The 19,786-nt window shown below is 42.4% G+C and overlaps 1 protein-coding gene across 2 annotated transcripts in view; it reads left to right on the forward strand.

Annotated features, from left to right (window-relative positions):
* Positions 1-19,786, forward strand: part of daam2 (dishevelled associated activator of morphogenesis 2) — a 97,099-nt gene that overhangs the window by 46,657 nt on the left and 30,656 nt on the right. For both annotated transcript variants that reach the window (XM_041953146.1, XM_041953147.1), the window contains exons 3-5: positions 2,733-2,822; positions 10,358-10,432; positions 15,166-15,260. In XM_041953146.1, the coding sequence (XP_041809080.1) occupies positions 2,733-2,822; positions 10,358-10,432; positions 15,166-15,260 (260 nt within the window). The remainder of the gene's footprint in view (positions 1-2,732; positions 2,823-10,357; positions 10,433-15,165; positions 15,261-19,786) is intronic.

The raw sequence follows: 19,786 nt of genomic DNA on the forward strand, positions 1-19,786 counted from the left end.
TGTGGAAGGCATATGAAAGAAGGTTGGGAGGCGTTAGGTATGTATTTTTCCCCTCTTGAGCAGCAGGTGTAACAATATTAGCTTTGGTTTATGTGAATTCCCCAGTGGAGCGCGCTGGTGAAGGCAGGCGGGGGCACATCAAGAGAGGGTTTTACACAGCAAAGTGGAAAAAGTTTCAGCTTTGTTTTTGAAGACTGAGTGAGGGACTGGGTGTTTTTTGGGTGTTGCTACGGTCATGACGAAAGGCAAAGTGATGCGGATGTGGTATTGGAGCAAGTTTTGATGACATGGGGGCGGAAGAAAACGGTGGGATATTGCATAACTGGAAAGTGAAGAGTACTCTGGCTGGCATGACGTAAACATTCCTCCACCCACCCGATGCCCTCATCCTCAACTTCAACTTCTTTTCTCTCTACTTGTTTTGAAATGAAGACCAGTACCCCTTTAGTTCTTCTAATTGTTACTATCTGACAATGACTAAATGAAACATGTAGTCCATGTTTCCAAAAATACATGAGCCCCTAGCCCACCTTGCCACTCCTTTCCTGCCTCTAGTTGGCTACCATTCTTGACTTTTCCATCATCTTATTTACACACTTTAATTCTATGTAAAAGCGGTATGTAATCAGTGTTCAACCTCAGTTCCAAAGAAGCTCTGACGCTGCATAAAATGGCAATAAAAACAGAATGCAATCATCTGCGAATGAACAGTGTCCCTGAGCCCATGAAGTAACATCCTTTATCCAGTCATGTGTTCACAAAGTGTTGAACCTCCCTCCATCCTTGCTTGTGAGCGACTGAGCCTTTCCAGGATGCTCCTTTCATACCCAATCATGATACTATCCCCTGTTACAAATCAACCTGTTTACCTGTCGAATGATCCAAACAGGTGTTTTTGGGACATTCCACAACTTTCTCAGTCTTTGTTGCTCCTGTCACAACTTGTTTGAAATGAGCTGCAAAGTCAATGAAGTTGATAAGGTAAAACATTAAATATAATGTCTTTGTACTGTTTTTAGTGTATATGTAGGATTAGCAAATTATCACATTCTCTTTTATGTTTTACAATTTTTTTTACATGTATTACATACAGTAACTTACTAAACTTAAAAGCTCACATGCTCTTCTTTAGGTGCTTCAGACACCTAAATCCCTATTTTCATTGCTGACGTATAGGCTCCTCTCATATAGCTCCCCTCCATGTAGACCTCAAATTGAGAGGCCCGGGGAGTAACGAGGGGAGATGGAGCACAGAGATGCCGGGCTCAGCTCCCATCTGCTTCAAATCCTGGGGTCTCATTCTCACTGATTCCTCCACCAGCTCCCAGTATCAGCTCCTCCAAACAGCAGCAGCTTGGACAGCAGGACTTTGACCCGGTGACCAGGCAACAGGCCAGAGACGAACTGGCTTCTCTGCCTCAGTTTCTAAGCCTGGGGATGTGGAGAGAGGATCACGGTTGAATCCGAAGTTGAAATCTGTAAAGACTGAAGGACAGAGAGTCGTAGATTAGGCGTTTTGTCGCCGCGTGATAGCGGGTTTTCTGTTTGACACTTCAGAATGTACAGGGTCATTAAGAAGAGCAGCGTGCATTTATTGCAGCTGGTAATGTGGACCCTGGATGATCAGCTCTGTGTGTGAGTCACAGTTAAATCATTCAGTTCATTCTGCTGAGATGAAAAACACTTTGACCAAAGATTCTAAAGCCTCTTTGTGGTTTCTGTCTGCATTAGACCCCCTTGAAGTTCACACCCTTCAGATTTGTCCTTTTTTGCCAAAGCCACAATAATGCTGGTGCTGGTTATCCCATGATAGCACTGGGTGAGAGATGATGTCATTCTTCATAGTGTTGGATACTTGGAATGTGGGCTGAGGTCGCCCACCCTGCCCAGCTGAATGGATGAAAACAAACCCTGTGAATCTACTGGCCGGCTTTAAGGGGCCCCACCTCTGGCTGGTGCTGGTAGCCATCTTCACTCTGGGGGGCCCAGGAGGCCCGGCACTTCTGGCTGACGTCATGGTAGCAAAACCATTATGATGAGATTAGTTTGAGCTTGAGTACAAAGCCATTGCAGTATAGCATCTCATCCTCTCCTTTATCTTTTTTAATGTAGCCCTTTCCAGACTCACATATCTCCCTTTTTTTTCCTTCCTTCTACTTTTTCTATCAGCACATCTCTCTTTCTGTCTCCTTCCTACATCTCTCTCCTCCTCCCCTCAGCCCTGATTTATCCATCACTCTTCTCCAAGACTTTACTTTTCCTCCCTGGCACACATGGACTCATTTCCTGGTCTCATATGCATTTCAAAAGGTGCAGGAGGCTCCTTGTACCAAGCTGACGAATTGAGTGGAGCAGCGCTGTAGCAGCAGTGAATATTAAAACCCTCGTCTGTAGTCTATGGAGACCAGTTCTCAGTCAGACGGTGGGAAGGTTGGACCATCAAATGTTACTGTGTAAACTGGACTCACATGCTTTGCTCTATGTCTATAACTATATAGAGAGAACAAAACAGCAGGAATTGTGGGATTGTGTCCTGAGGGGATGGGATAATTACAGTCATGTTTCTCTCACTCATTACTTTAAATCATTTGTTTTCTTAATCATTGTTTTTCCAATCCTTGGCGTGCTGCTATCTTAATCACTATCTAATATCAAATCCAGCAGGAGAGTTTGTGCGCTGGTTTAGAAGTGAGCGCAGTGTGTGGATGTAACAGCCTCTCTTCTTGTTGCAGGATGAGCTGGACCTGACGGATAAGAACAGGGAGGCCATGTTTGCTCTGCCTGATGAGAAGAAATGGCAGATCTACTGCAGCAAGAAGAAGGTGAGTCGCTCTCTGCTCTACTCAAATGTACATGAGCTTCAGTCTCTGGCTGGCCCTCAGCTGACTGGCTTCTTGAACCCACAGCCTAGAGCTGAACTGTCAGCAATAAATATTATTGGAGGGCAGCTTCTTACCGGAATCCAGTTTGAATCAGCCTCTCATTTCTGCATTTGCACGTGTTATGGCAGCTTCATATTGCACAATATTTTTTGCAGGCAATATTGCATGTACACATACACACACACACACACACACACACACACACACACACACACACAAAGTACACAAATGCATCCCTCGCGCCTGTTTCAAGACCCTCAATCTCCAAATCTTCCTCCCCATGTTGGAGTATGCAATTTCCTTGTGCTGCTTAAGAATTGTCAACATACCATGGAAGCACTAGAACATTCTGGTTAGCCCTCTCTTTCACCCCTTCCCTCTCGCCAAAACAACTCTCGTTCTCTTCATACTCTTCAGCATGTCTCAAATATCCTCCAGGAAATGACATTGTGTTTGGAGAAAAAGGGGAATTCAGCCCCCCTCTCTCACTCAATAGCAAATTGAATAAATAGTCATAATCCCTCCCCTGCGTCTTTTTGCTAATTTGTTTTTTGGCTGAGGGTTTTGTGCTTGAAGCAGGACAAGGATTGGACCCCTCCTTTCTCTTTCTGAGGCATGCAGGCTCAGCTTAGCTGATATGATAGACTCTGACAGCCTTTTGAAAAAGGAATAAACACACACTGCTTTGTGTGCAGCACACACACACATGCGTACACCTGCATGTGTGTAAAACTTTGCACTTGTATTCAGGCCAGTATTGAGTTACTAGCAAAAAGAAGAGCTGTGGAATCGTTGTGTATTTAGAGGGATGTCAAGGCGAGGATGGAAGCAGGAGCACCACACCAGTTTACAGTGAAATGCAATACTGGTAAGAATAATACAAGTGGAGGATTAAACCTTTCTTCTAATACATAATGATGAGCATAGGACTTGCAGTCTGCCATGCCTGCTGATTTCAGACTATTAAAGGGGACTGGATTGTTGGCAGAATTTGCATTTACACATATAAACCCACATGAAAGGTGCAAGTTCAGTAGTCCTCCAATATCAGTTATTGAATACCTCACTTAAGTAACCACACATGTTAATGAGGACCCTTTGTACTGTTGCAGAAGGTAGTGAAAACAAAATTTTGGCAGCAGCCTGGGCATATTTGAACAAAAGTGGTTTGCAGTGTGCTCCTAAGCCGGGTTCAGAGGTAGGATACATTAGTCGTTCCTCCCCCATCACTCCCAGTCAGAAATTATTTCCTCTCTGAGACTAAGGTGAAAAAAAAAAACATTTGTATGTCCAGGCCAGGAAACACAGAGCAAAACTGGGGTAGCAGTGCACAGCGGAAAGCTGGAGGAAAAACCAAACAAACCCCTCATTCATGGATAGAGGCGGCATAATGGAGAATGAGAAAAAAAAAAAAACTGTTGTGCAATATCCGATAATAACCTGCATGTCTGTGTGTGAATATGCAGGCAGGGAGGAATGAATACCGTCCCCACGTGCACACACCCACACAGGCATGAACAACCATATACACAGGAAAATGCACACTTGCAGTGATTTGAATGGAGAGCGTGAGACGGCAGACTTTCCCTCAGCTGCTCCTGTCAGGGGCGAACACTGGTGCCCTTGTCTCCTCCTGCCGGGCGACGGCTCCAGTTGTTGTGGTTAGATAACACTTGGAGGGAGCCGCTGAGGCCAAACCAACTTCGATCACCTGCTAAAAAAAATGGCCAACACACCTACCCCAAACCACTGAAACTCTGCCAGCTCCAGCAAAAACCACGAAATCTAATGATGTTTGTGTTCTCACATAAACTGAAGAACTAAATGTTTCCTTGCAGGTTGAGAAAATTCAGCCACTGCCTTGGCTAATAAAACCACTGAAAACACCTTAATTCACAAACTGTTGACATCTGAGACAGTGCTTTTACTAGAGCTGCACATGTCTACAGTTGATATTACGCTAGTCACTCTCACTGGATTTAGACTTATATAAGCCTGCCATCGCCTGCTTATGTCAGGCAGCATTTTTCTACCCTTCAGCTATCCGAGTGCTCCGAGAAACGACAACAACCTCTGACCTGAAAACCTACATGCTGGAAATGGCAGGTTACCCTCACCCTAACCTGGTTGCTAACGGTACGAAGCTAGCAGCTTTTCAATGCCAGGCAGGTGATCCACTGACACTGTTCTGAAGGGGTGCCATCGCTGCCCTCTAGGGTTTCCGCCACCCAAGACCATTGTGATCGGTTTAAAGAAATACAAACAAGCCAGATTTTTCCTCCCTGCAGCAGAATGATAATGGCCACTGCAGAGACAGGTCTGGCTGTGCAAGGCTGGTCTAACCCAAAGTGGCTTCTCTGCAACATAATTCAATTGTTGCATTTGGGGGCGGGAGGATTTGAGAGGAAACAAGTCGACAGGAACACAATCCAGTATTCTTATAAGTTAAACGACTGAGCTAACAGTTGGCTGTTTACACAGACAGAGCAGCATTATTTTTCAGTTAAAGTTGGCTTTTTGGCCACCTGATGAATGTGGGTCCAGTATCCACTCTGCTTTCACACTGGCTTGGTCTCCCTGAAATCCAGACGAAGAATATCTGGTTTGTTCACTAGTTGTAGACGTTCTTCTCCAACTAGTTGCTAATGTTGTCTGTCTACTGTTTCATCGGAGCCCGGTCGCTGAGAGATACTTAATGTTCCTACTGTGCAGAGCAGTGAGCTGAAAGAGGCTGAGCAGCGTCATAGAACTGCAAGATGCTGAGTTACAAGTCTGTGCTGAATTAACAAGTGTTCTATTTAACGTTGTTCAATACCTCCAGAACAAAGAGCGCCATTTACACCTGAACATCAGAGCAGTCAGTAGTTATGTAAGGGAATTAGTGTAAATGTGGTCTCTGTGTGCCATGACTAACTCCAATATCTTGCCCAGACCTTCTGGCTTTGCATAAGCCAACCATATCTGTATCTCTGATCTCAGACACCCAGTCAGCCACAGCCAGGGGTGTGTGTGTGTGTGTGTGTGTGTGCGCGTGTGTGTGTGACCTTGATAACGACCCCACAGAGGTTAAATACCTGGGACTCCATCAGTCAGTTAGAACTGATTGGATGAGAGACTGAAGTCCAGATGCTCTTGCCGTCCTTGGCGGAGGGTTGGCTTATATACATGTTAGGTGCACAAGTGAATCAGACATGGCATGACTAAATGTCTTTATGAGTATGCTACATTCCTGCCTGTGAGTGAGGGTGGTTGTGTGTGTGTACGCTTGTTTTTGCAAGCATTACTCGTGTCTAGCAGCCCCCAGGTAGGGAACACAGTGTAACATCTAATAGTCACGATAATCGTTCAGTGCTGGGAGCCAAACACAGTCTCCTGACTCCTATTAGTAGCGCTGCACTGACACATCGCACAGTGCTTTCAGCCCATGATCGCTCAATATGAGCCCTTTATCAGTGTCAAAGCACTGACAAAGTTGTTTAACTAACTAACTATCTAAAAATGATCCTGAACAGGAGATTTCCTGTATAATATCAGTTTTTGTCGTTCAAAATCGCTACACACAAACTACACATTATCCTCAGCCTTATCTCCGGTGCTATGAGTGGAATGCCATTAACATGCTTAACACGTGCTGTCTGTGTGGGTTCATATTAGCCTCCCCCAACTTGGCTGCTGCTTCAATATTAAATTATTAGCCATGTGTGCTTTATTCCCATCGCTTTCTTTCAGTCTGTGAGCTCAATTATCATCATCAGTAACCCTTTTAGGAGGTTTGAAATCTTTGAGAGGGCTTGTTGGATAACAGAAATGAAATATGTAATTTCATCCACTGTTTCAACAGGTGCCTCTGCAAATGAAATACTCTGCCAAACACACAGGGATATATTCTCCAACTTTGGTCCGGTGTTTGGGTCTTCATAGAAACAATATATCAGCAGATGGTTGTAACCGGAGGACTCCTTACGGATATAGCTGATGCACTGCTGAGGCTTCCTGTTTTCCTTTGCTGCAACTCAGATTGTAAATTATATTTAATGTCATATTTAATGTGTAATAGCATAAAGGGGCTGACCCTAAACTGTCACAGCAGAGCATGCGACTGGAATGCTTTCAGCCGGAGGAGGACCGTGAGCAGAAGAGCACTCTCTGTTCATACATGTAAAACAAGCGTACACATCCAAACACAAAGTCTCTGCAGTGACGTATATCAAAACCTGCTGTTAACACTTTTCATTTTCCTTGGCTCCACTCTTTGGAGATTTTAGTAACAACTGTGACTAACTCCCAAAATGCTTTGATCAAGAAAGCAGCCCACAAGAACAGACTTACCATCACTTCACCCTTTAAATTCCATTAAAAGGGCAAATATTCGGGAAGCATATGGACTGATTTGACAAGGGCTTCTTTACTCCAGCTCGTGAAACAGCCAGAGTAAATGTTGCCTTGGACTCGGCGTGTTTCTGAGGGCGTGGTGGCAGTTGTAATTCAGCTGAGGCTCGAGAGAGAGGCAGTTAAGTTGTTAATCTCAGCGTCAGAATCTGTCTGGCATCGCCTCCCCGGCTTTTCAGCAGTATAGTGGAAGCGACAGCCAGCTTGAAAACACAGGCTGTGTAGTACAGTGACTTCTATTGTTTGTGTTTTACTTTAGCTGGAGCTCCAATGCTGGCACTGAGCGCTGCAGATCGGGAACAGTGGTCATTATGAGGACTGAAGTCCACATTGGCCAACCTTATACTCAAACCCAAAAAGATGAAGTGGAGCTGCTTGCGTGTTTATGGTTCCTTAATAAGTGGATTCGTTGTTTCTGCATCTCATTTTTATCTCCATGCTTGAAGTTCATTGAGTTACCTGAGATACCGAGAGGACTTTATGATGGGGACAATCAATTCAGGCTGTCTGGCTTAAATAAAGTATTGATTTTCAATGTGAAGAAGGAACACAGAGAGAAGTGATGAGCTCCAATGCAGCATGAATGCCCTTGTGTTAAATTCAGCTGTTAAACATGTGTTTAGTTGACAATCTCAGTAATAATCTAATGGTAGAGCATTATTATAATAACATTTAAAGTATGCTTCTTATCCTAAGCAGAAGTACTGTAATGCAATGCTTGCTTTACTTTATTATGGTCTGCCATAGAGCTGCCTTTCCACCACATTTAGAGAAAAAAAAATAGGCATATTTTAAATATCTTCTTAATTTGTTGAGCCAGGTGTTTAAGTTTTGGCATTTGTTGAGACTTGCAAAACACTTAAAGCATTGCCAAAGCATTTCTCGAACTCTTATCCTACCAAACTATCCAATTCTGCATTAATGTGGCGTACTGCGAGTTTCCAACTCTTGATGTGCACACAGTAACAAGAACAACAGCAGTGCTCCACCAGTGCTAAACAAGACCAGATGTGAACAAGGAACATGGTCTCTGTTTTCCCCTGTGCCTTGAGTGCTCGTGGCATCGCGCTTCCTCGGATTGGCCCGGACAAATTGATCTCAGACAGAGCTGTTTGAAAGCTATTGTGGGGTGCATTTCGCTGCTCGAGGCAGTTCTTCTCTCTCTTGTTTTTTCTCTTGCTCCACGTGACAAAAGCTAAGGCAGCTCTGAGCTGTGGTGACCCACTTATGTCTTCAGGTGGATGTTGAATTACACTGCAGAAGTTGGAGGGATGAAACTGTAGGAGTGGAATATTCTGAAAATAATGTATGGAATAAAAAGTGAGCCTAGAAACAGGACAGTCAAAGCCCTGCTTTGTTCATCAGATTCCACAAAGGTTTTGAGACCTTGGAGAAAATTGACAATGTAGGTCTACTGATGATTTCCTGAGTTTGACCCCCTGCTGGGCTGAAGCATCTGGGAACTTTTTCCGTTCTTTTAATGTAGCCTATTTTTAATACAGTATGTTTTCTTGAACTACAGCGGGCAGCTTAGTTGGAAATATAGATATAATGGTTTGAAAGCTCACCAGCGACATCTGTTGATTGACATGTGAGCACAGTAAGAAAAAAGCGGGTCTGACATTAGCGTTCTTTACTATGATTGTGTGTACAGACGTTCAGCGCTTTACGCTTCCAGCTATCAAACAGTGAACCAGTCAGTCAGTAACAACCTCCTCTTGTGCAGCCGGCAAACACGCCGCTCTCAGTGATGCTGATGGAACAAGAGCAGCCGAGGATCGATAACATTTCCGTTGGATGGTTGAAAATAGACTGGATAGTTTAGAGCAGCCTGTTGAGCCAAGCGATACCTGGTCAGCTGCTAGTCAAGCTCTGTGTAAGATGGACAACAATAAGATACAAGGTTTTGGTTCTGGTGGTTGGATGTTTAGCTGTATCAGGCACCTTTTGTTAAAAAACGTCCACTTTTCACAAAGCTAATGTGCTCGTCACTGGCCTTTTTAATGAAATGATGAACCACAGGCTGGAAGGGGCAGGACATAAAAAAGTTGCCATGCTACAGTAAACTTTGGAGCTGTAAAGCTCAGGCTAACCACCATTGTAGACTTAATCAGGGAACAAAACTTAGAAAAATAATGAATCTTGTGTATTTCTTAAACTGCTCTAACTGGAATTATTATACTAGTGGCAGGCTTAGGCTATAGTTTTACACCTATGTAATTCAAAACATATGCTAATATTGTATAATTAATATATTAATGTTGTACTTTATATTAATAGAAGTTTTCATTTAATGTTAGAATATTGTACTAATATACTGATGTATAAAAGTTACTCATTCAGGCTGTGGATAGTGATACTTGAACATAAATGTTATCTGTAAATTCTGCAGCTGTCTGCCCCAGGGTGTGTTTGGTATATCTCATACATTGCTGGAAACTTTGGTCTGACGGTGCCTCTAGTGGAAACATCAGTGAGTCAACATGAACATCATGATTTACTTATGAGGAGCATAATTATTCATGAAAAATGTCATGGCCCCAAATCTGACCAGATGTAAGTGCTGCAGGAGATTTGACCCATAAGTACTCCAAAAAGGTCAGGCCATCACCATAATCATTAGGAATCATATTCCAGGGCAGCCTCGCCCCACGCCTCTAAAAAAAACCTTCGACATCATTCATTGACGGCTGTTTCTCCTGGTTAGAGAGCTACATTAATTAAACTGCAACAAGTGTGGCTGAAGTTAACGCAGTTGTTGAATGAAGTCTTACCACTTGAAGAAATTGATTTCTTTGATTAATATGAAAAACATTTACTGTATCTGTGTCAACTGAAGATGGCAATGGCGTAACAGATACATCACTCATGCTAAGTGGTTAGGGCAGTAATCGTCCCTCCCAACAACAAATCCGCCAGCACAAACACAATGTCCGGCTGAATTAATGACCTGAAAGTAAATGGCAGTCAGGCGTGATTATAGGGACACTTCTGGGTACCCAGAGCGCCCATACAAAACCACCACACTCACTGTAACATCTCCTGAGTGATTGTAACGTGACTTAATCTGTGTTTTCCCTGCACAGGAGCAAGAGGACCCCAACAAGCTGGCCACCAGCTGGCCCGACTACTACATAGACCGCATCAACTCCATGGCTGCTGTAAGTCCAACTCATGTCACAGAAGCACAGTGTCTGTTCGCCTCTGTTAAAATCCACAGATCAATGAATATTCCTTGCCAACTTTAATTTTAATTGTGTAATTCACTGACCTCAAGCATCGACTGCTCATAGGTCACCGAACACTCGCTCTCAGACTCTCTTGGCTTGCTTTTATTGCCTCCCTGCTGACTGCTTGTTATATTCGCATGGCCACATTCTTTCGCTGTGACCCCAGCATTCACACATGCTGTGATGACAAACAGACCATTTAGACACTCAGCAGTTCAGTCAGTGGGAAAGACTGTCAAAGACACGTAGCAGAGCCAGGATGACAATATTCATTATTTCTAGCCAGTGTGGCTGCCAATAAAAACAGCACGATACCATCACAAAACTGTCTGCTACCATGATCTAAGCATCATTTTAAACATGTGTTTAACTGTTATGTGAGTTGCGTTATTTGATTGTACATTTGCTCACTGACCACTTTGTACCAATGACCTCTGACCCCGAGTCCTTATGTAGACGACAAGTCGGCTCCCAAATGTTTGGAGATCATAAAACTTGACATTTTAAGAGGGGCTCTTTCAGGATGACATGTAAGCATGAAATTTAGACACTGGCAAGTATTAGTGAAGACAGTCTTCTCGTATCCGTAATGAACTTTTCAGCATTCCAATTGGTTGACTTTTTTTTCTTCACCTCGACACCTCAACATAGAGCCAGAACATAATGCCGTTTAATATGTTTATTGCCGTGTCAACCCATGTTGAATGTTGCTTTTTGTTTCTTGGCTCCACTCATGCAATGAGAAGGAGCTACTTGTGAATGGTGCAGCGGCACCTCAGAGCAGCACACACACACTCACACAAACATACACTGTTTTATAGTAAAGTTAAGAGAAAGTGCTGATTTGTGAGTTAATATAAGCCTTTATTGATCGCGGAGGGGAAATTCGGTTGTTAATAAAAATAATTCCACTATATACAGAAGGACTATACTATATAACTACATTTCACCTTATGCTGTATAAGGTGAAATGTAGTAATTTATAATACTATTTAATAGAGTACAATACAACATGTCATATCCAACATGCTATACTGTGAGTATAATGTAATAAATAACAAAGTCTATCAAAGTATATGACAGGATATAGAAACGAGTCCAGTGGTCCAGCAGAGAGACAGTGGACAGGGAGCATCGTGTGCCCGACTCTGTGTGTCTATATTTTATTCATTTTGACTTACAGGAAATGTTACATTTTAATAAAATGCAACCGATGCAACGACTTCTAGCCGAAGCTAATTTGCTTGTCCCTTGTTAGTATGGAGGGTTTTAATGGATGAAGCTAAATATATACACACATAAATGATAATGTAATTAGATGCTTGAATAAATATACATTTGTTTAATTTAATGCGTAATAGATATATTATAGAGAAAAGTAAATGAATGAACAGTAATTTAATGTTTAATTTTTGATTTATTTATGTGACAAGTATGAAATTACATTATTGTTTATTCATTTATATATTATATATTTATACATTTAGTTTTGGGATGAAATGCATAATGAAAACACTGTAATACAAGCACAGTGACAGAATGGCTGAATGGCTGTAGTGGTGCCTCTGTGATATTAGGTGACAGCCAGTTTTTTTCACTTGTTCTGCACGTTCTCCGGAGGAAAAATATTTCAGTGAAGCAATGGAAAACAAATGTATTCACATTATACGAAATAATATTGTATGACATCAACGGCAGAACTGGGTTTGCATGAATGAAGAAGATTAAAAATGGATGACTCTGTAACAGAGGAAATAACTTGTTGAGAAGGATATTTTTGCTGTGTCTGTTCTCCTTTTTGCACAAGCAGTCTCTTGTTCTCTCTTATTCACTATAACTCGACCAGTTTCCTCCCCTTCATGAATCATTTTTCACTCCCACTATCAGTCCTCCATTTTCTCCACCGCTGCGTCCCAGACAGCGTCTTGACAAGAGCACATTTTAAAGCTTGTACATGACTTCATGTCTTGGCTCCTGGGCGAGCTCACCAGGGGCAGCCCTTCCACAGTAGCTGAGTTATTAGATGAGCTCATTTTCGCTTTGCCGCCCAGAGAGATTACTGTACAACCAGCATCTGAATGTTCATTCATAAAACCACGTCCGAGCACTGTTGGTTGACTACAGAGTGATCATGAAAATGTGCTTGTGAGTCTGACAAGAGTATCACTGCCTCGCTGTGTCCAAGCTTCTCAGAGCTACTTCGTGGATAGAAAAAGAGATCATGCATGGCGGCAGGAGGAGGAGCTCCTTATTTGCCAATGATGTGAAGAAACATGCAGAACTAAGCTGTCTCTAAAGCACAAAATCAGTTCGTAACATCAAGCGTTTTGCATTTTGTACGCAGTGCAGCATTTAGCAGCTGAGGAGTTGGTGGAGACCATAAACTGAGCTATAAGGAGAGTGAATATGTGACGTCTGCAAGGTGACCAGAAACACCACTTCAAGTGAATTATAGTGTTGCTCTGGAACTGCAAGATATGTAAATAAGCAAGTGTTTGCTAACAAGTTCACTATGTCATCTCTCATGACAATAATGTGTTGGTTCATAACCTGCTTCTGCTTCTACAAAGTGGCCAAATTGTATTGTTATTTTAGGTTTGAACTATGTCTTATCTGTTCATTTTTACAGCATAGCCCTCATCGGTTCTTTAGAAACGCTTTGTCCGTGTAACAAAGCTTCTGGATTTGAGGTTATTTCCATCTTATAAGCTACTTTGCTAAGTTGTGATGTTAAATAGACGTGATTGTTAACAGACTAACTGGCTCTTAGTTCCACTGTGACTCTGAGCTCCTGTACAGCTTGACAAATATGGAAGTTTTCATTGGTCTTTAATAGTGGTAACCCACAGAGGACTGTCCACAAACGTGTACCATGATCCACAAATATTTCACTGTCCACAAACATGTCGTTTTTTATTTGGAGTCAAATACAGGATGATTTGCAAATCTGTAGAATTTGGTCTTACGACTTCAAATAAGCATAAAAAACGGCATGCAAAATTCAAGAACAGCTGTCATGGTAGTTAGCATTTCAGTGGGTTGGTCTTATCATTTTATGTCATTTTCACACAGAACCAAATGCAATAGAGGAGAAATGATTGTGCTAATATAGCAGAAAATGGCCCAATTTACAATTAAAGGCCAATAAATTTGTCTGAAAGTTGTTAATTCTGCTTGTTTCTAATCACCAGATTCCACTCAATTTCACTTGCTATGTTTTCCACATAGGAACAACAGGATAATAGCTAGGATACAGCTAACATTTTGTTACCTTAATTAGGTTTTTGCTTCTAAAATAATGTTGTTTGCCTTCATTTATATTGACCAAATTCTTTTTCACTTGGTGCATCAGTGACCCACATGCTCCAAATTAAGGCTTTGATGAGCTGTGCTCATCATTCACTCAGTTAACGAGGCACTGATGACTACCTCGAAGGCATAGTTCTGACTCTGGGGGGCACTTCCCATAATAAGGATTTAGGGAAGTACCTTCTGCTGGTTTACCAACCAGCTATAATAGTATCCGTATGTGCATGTTGGCCACAGGTTGGAGTGAGCTTACGAATAGCAGATGTAGGAAGCAGCCATTTGGCTAGACTCGTTGACACGGTGAACTGGCTAGCAGCACGACCAAATCACTCACTCTCCGCAACACTTGTTGTGTCCAACTTCCCATTGACTCTGAACATATTCGTTTAGACAAACAGGAGACAGAGTCTTTACTTCTTGGCAGAGTCCATGAACCATCTGGACTCGAGGCTAAGTCGTCACAGTGGATGTTTTGACTGCACCATTTCTAGATGAAACGCTCTCACGCGCCGGACAGAACAGAGCTGTTGTTAAGTAGTCGAACATGGCTGCTTGAGCTAGCTGCGTAGGTGCTGTTGGTCCAGAGAGTGTCTTGCCAGGAATATTTGCATCCAACTTTGACCTGTATGTCTTTTTAAGGGTTTACGGATTGGAAAACAGGGTCACATTTAAGCTAATATTTTTTCAGGCTAATGAATGGCCAGTCACTGTGACTAGCTTACTCAACTGCTGAAACACACGGTGTTTGAACCTCGGCACTTGGCAGTGAGCTGCCATGGAAAAAGCCTGGAAAGGCTGAGCAGCAGCCTTGTGGCCCCGACTGATGGGAGCACAGCAGCTCTCTGACGGTGCTGGGGGAGGCTTGAAGTGATACACAAATGCATTAACACCAACACAGTTGTGTTTTTTTTTTTAGAAATTTCTAGTAAGCGTGATAGCAGCTAATTGCCTGCATGATTCTTTTGGCATGTTGTTTAGCTTCAAACTGTAAAATGTCATTGGAAGGGAGGGAAATACACACGATCTGTTTGCATTGGGGTGCCTGATTCATTAGCCTTCTAATGAGGCTCTGATTATCTGTGATCTGTGATCTAGGTCTAACTGAAACAAACACATTTGCTTTTGAAAAATTTTTTTATAAAGGAGTAAATATGTAATGTTGGTGTTTTATTGCTGCCAAATTAAGATGAACATTATTGTGTTTACCCAGTAGAAACAAAGCAAGGCTCTTAATTAAAGTGGAAAATACTGAATCTTTGCTTGCCAAATCTGCTGTCAAGCCAAAATTCAGGAATATTAATCAGTTGTTTTTCCACTAAACTCCATTTTCATGTCATTTCTTTCCGCTTCTACAGATGCAGACCCTGTTTGCCTTTGATGAGGAGGAAATGGAAATGAGAAACAAAGTGGTGGAAGATTTGAAGACAGCACTTCGGACTCAGCCAATGAGGTACGTGAATCTCTCTGTCCAGCTGAACCGCTCCTCTGCTGCAGACAATACAGAGCAAAGTAATCCATCAGTCTGATTTCACATTATAATGATAATGTTCCCAAGGAAAGTCTTTGAAATCAGTAGATTAGCTCTTTTGCTTGCCAGGATAAATTAAGTTTCAGACACTTCAGCTCAATAGTGATTGCTTATCTTGATAGTTTGCAGGTTTTTTTCTCTCTTACTCATTGAGTTGTTTTATTATATTTAAACGTCCTTCATCTCCCTCATCAAAAGTGGCTGTAATGACCCAGTCAACACTGTTCAGCAATGCACCTGCACCCTTGCTTTTCACAGAGTGACTTATTGCTCATTAGCACACAGATACCTTTAAGTGCTGTAGCAGTGATGTGTGTCCCACAGACTGTGGGTATTCAGGGATGGTGCGTTCATGTCCCATGTCTCGCCTCTGTAACAAATGTCTGGCTCATGCAAAAAAGATCATGTTGTGCTTGACAGCTTTAACGTCTGGGAATTGTGTGATTTAATGTGGCCATCAGCTTCACCTAAACATCCCTTTTGTGTCACCTCTGTGTTCCTGTGTGTGCAAGTCTACTGCATGGCAGCATATTGTGAGACATGGTGGTGTCTGTCTGTATTCATCTTTGATTCATGCCTGCCTTTGGACGACTGCCTGAATTGGCCTCCCTCCCTCCTCCCCTCTGGCATTACATAGAGGCAGCTGGGCCTGCTTGTGAAGAGGTGCCCTTGTGCTGTTAGCACGCTCTGCAGGGCCACAGGACCCGAACACATGGTGGGCATGCAGGGTGCCAGGCAGAGCGCACAAAAGCAGCACATTGTCAGCAAGCCACCCACCGTTGTCACTTTCACTCACAGGCTGTTTATGAGCCACCGAAACGACACGGTGACGTAAGATAAGATAAGGTATGATAAGATAAGACTTTGTTAATCCCCAGCTGGGAAAATTTGGGTATTGTAGCAACACATAATAGCATTTGGAAAAAAAAATAGTGAATGCAATAGAGAAATTCAAAAAACGAAATACAAAATAAAAGCTGATTTTATATATGTATATTATACAAGGGACTATATAAAAGAAAAATATAATAATATAATAAAATAATATATACAAAATGTATATGTGCATCCAGACAACCTTTTTGGTTTGCTATCCCTTGAAATAAAGAGGGGAAAAGTAGGCAGCACTGATCAAATCCACCAGATCAGTATAGAAGTCAATACTGACCTTATTAAGCAGATCAGGTAAAGGTGACATGATGCACTAAATACATTTACAAATACATTTTTTAATGTGATTCTGCCACCAGTTACATTCATTAAGTCACAATGGGCTTCTGACTGTATTCTTAGTGCCACAACAATCCCTGGCCTCATGTTAGCTTATATAAAAAGATGGTAACCTGTTTCCTGGTGCCAAATTCAAAACTCAATGCAAGCATATCAGTCATGTTGTCTTTAAAACATCAAAACCATTGTGGGTAATGGAGACAATATGAACTCACGTAGACAGGATGGCAACAAGGTTTGTGCAACAAAAATGAAATCACAGCACTTCACTCCAGAGCAGCTGGACTGTATCAAACTTTGCCTCCAACAGTGAGAGGCGACAGCAGGCAGGTATGTTCTGGCTATGAGTGATGCTGTACTTCATTTGCTGTTTACCAGAAATTGCTTTAATAGTTTTAATCATTAAACCCATTTAATTGCCCAGATGTGTTATTTCAAAATAGAAATTTGATCAATTATAAACAGCCATAAAATTGAGACATTTGGAAAACTGGCTGAATGTCCCTCTTTATTTACAGCTTATCTCATTTGCTCTGCTAGTAGTTATTACTTTGTTTACCAGCTAGTCAAATTGAGCTTGAACCATCGCACTGGGGTTGTGTTTGTACTCAAATACAGCTGGGTCTCAGCTCAAGTGGGCATGGGAGAGCCAATGTGCAAACAGAAAGTGCTGCAGCCAGCTGTGTGGTGAAATGAAATACATTTTTTGGCAAACATTTTAATTTGCATTCCAAATATTTAGATATTTAGACTCTCCTGTGGTATTTTAACTACATCATGAAGTGCACTTCCATAAGAGCAGTTGACCTTTGACTCATCCTCACATCGGCACTGATGTTTGTATCCGTGCTGATGAGCATGCTGTGTGTGCATTCTTGTATCTAAGACGTGATGCTCCTCAATCGCTGTCATTTCCGAATGGTCAGAGCTGCAGGAGGACAGGAAATGAATCTTTCCTGGAGGTCACTGAGGCCATGCTGGCGCAGAATGCACTGAAGTCCCAAGTTCATGTCAGTAGAGCATTGCAGTGCTTCCCGAGACAGCTCTCTGGACATCGTTTCTGCAGATCTCTTCCAGCAAGAATATTGACTTGAGTCGATTGCAGCCGTTCCCCCCGCTCCTGTGTCAACAGCCCACTGGACGATACACGACCACCACATGCGGCAAATGTTATCCTTCAAAACATTTTGCCGTCAGATCTCTCACAAGTTCCGCTTAACAGAGAATGAACTTTATATCTGTTTTCATATATAACCAAATACCTTAGTGGGGGAACAGACTATCACACCTTTACAGAGTCTTCAGTCGAACAAAGTTTTTGCTCAGAGTGCAGATTTCTCACCCCTTGGTACTGTTACATTTAACGGGCAAATTAAAAAAACTGAGGGCAGATCCAGGTAGATTTAGAGGTAAAGAGACTTGAGCATGCTTGTAAGGGAGGTTTGTGCTAGAATGGCAATAAGGAGAGAGAGAAAGAGGGACAATGGCAGTGGAAGGAGGGGGGTTGTATAAGTTAAGGTTGGGTTTTTGTCAGATTGTGTATATGAAGTGCAGGGATGGAAAAAGGAGCAATGCAGGGTTTTTTTTTAACCCTGCATTGCTCCTTTTGCATTATTGGACTATTAGATTAAAAAACAGCTTTAAATGCATGCAGAATAAATGCATGAACTTGTTGGCATATACACTAGCTGAACAACATCATGCCGACAGAAATGGAACAGGAACGACAATAAGACAATGCAAAGAGTGCAACAAGCTTACATAAATGAAACAACCTGCCATTTTTTATAGAATAAACGGCAGAAAAAAGCATCACCATTCATGTAACACAGACATGTATAAACACTGTGAACTCCACAGGGTTTGATTTGGGGCACTTAGCATACCTGCTGTGTTGTGCATCAAGATGCAGCCATGCAGATGAACAATGACCTTTGTTCCTCGAGCTTTACCTGTAAAACTAAAAAGCCTCAAATATCCAACAGAATCCAAAGGAACTTTAAAATATGTTTGAGTTGCTTCAAGAAACCCTTAACATATGATAAGGTTGCTCAAATATCTAACTGGCTAGCCACCATTAGCCACCAAGCTAAACAGAGAGGACAGGAAAGTCCAGGTCTGCTTGCTCCTGTATGCCGTGGCAGCAAAGCTGAAAAGATGCTGCGCTCCTTCGAGTGTGGGCCTCGTGGACGTGGGCGGTTGAAAGCATTTATGTCATGTGTGCCCTTACTGACTCACAGACGTAGAAAGTGAGTGAATGAATTTGGCTAAACAACATTAACTCCTGCAGCTCTGGTGAACGACCTCCGGACGGCATTTGGTGAGATGTATCAAACCATGTTCCCTGATTCCTCTGTAGCAGTTGTGACTTGAAATGCAGCAAAGTAAAGTACTTTTCTTGGTACTGAAAAAAAAATACACCAAAATTTGTCTCTGTTGCAGTAAGAAGAGTAAATGTAATTCATTGCTTCTACCCTATGGCCTAATAAACAAGTCACAAGTCACAGGAGCCATTGTGAAAACATGGGCCATACACATATACACACACACAGACTTCTGCTTGTGGATTTAATGATAAACCTGGTCCATAAGAGCCATTCGCGCCCTTCCAAGATATACTATGCACGTCACAGATGTGCACCTTGGCCAGCGGTTTTATTGTGATCTGTGTATGTGTGTGTATGTATGTCAGTTTTATATGTGTTGTCCTTTGTTCAGCTCTTATTTTACCGCAGTTAGGGGTCTCACATCAAGTGGAATTTATCTGAGTGAGAACCTTGGTGATATCATATGACTTCCCCTCCAGGCGCTTCACACACCTCGGTCAGATAGTTTAAAGCAGAACCTCTGAGAAACCTCCCAGGCCCTTGTTCACGCTCAAGCCCTTTTATAGTCCACACAAACGTATGTGCATTCGTGCGTGCGTGTTCTGCCTGAACGTAGTGCGTGGATGCTTGAAAGAGATGTTAAGTGCGTGGAAAAGAGGCAGAAAGCACATGATTACTTGAGTGTGTGTCCATGTGTGTGTGTGCATGCATCCATGTGCGCGTGGCTGTGTGCATGTTTATGGTAATGTTGCACTTTAATAAGTCTGTATGGTTCGGCTTTGAGGTAAGAATGAACTCTTGATGGACTGTCTGCCACATGTGGGTCATCCACAGTTCAAAAAGGCCGAATGTTTGGCCTGACCAGCTACACCCGCCAAAAGTCGAGTTGGT

Source organism: Chelmon rostratus, chromosome 15, assembly GCF_017976325.1.
Source record: "Chelmon rostratus isolate fCheRos1 chromosome 15, fCheRos1.pri, whole genome shotgun sequence".
Classification (NCBI taxonomy): Eukaryota; Metazoa; Chordata; class Actinopteri; order Chaetodontiformes; family Chaetodontidae; genus Chelmon; species Chelmon rostratus.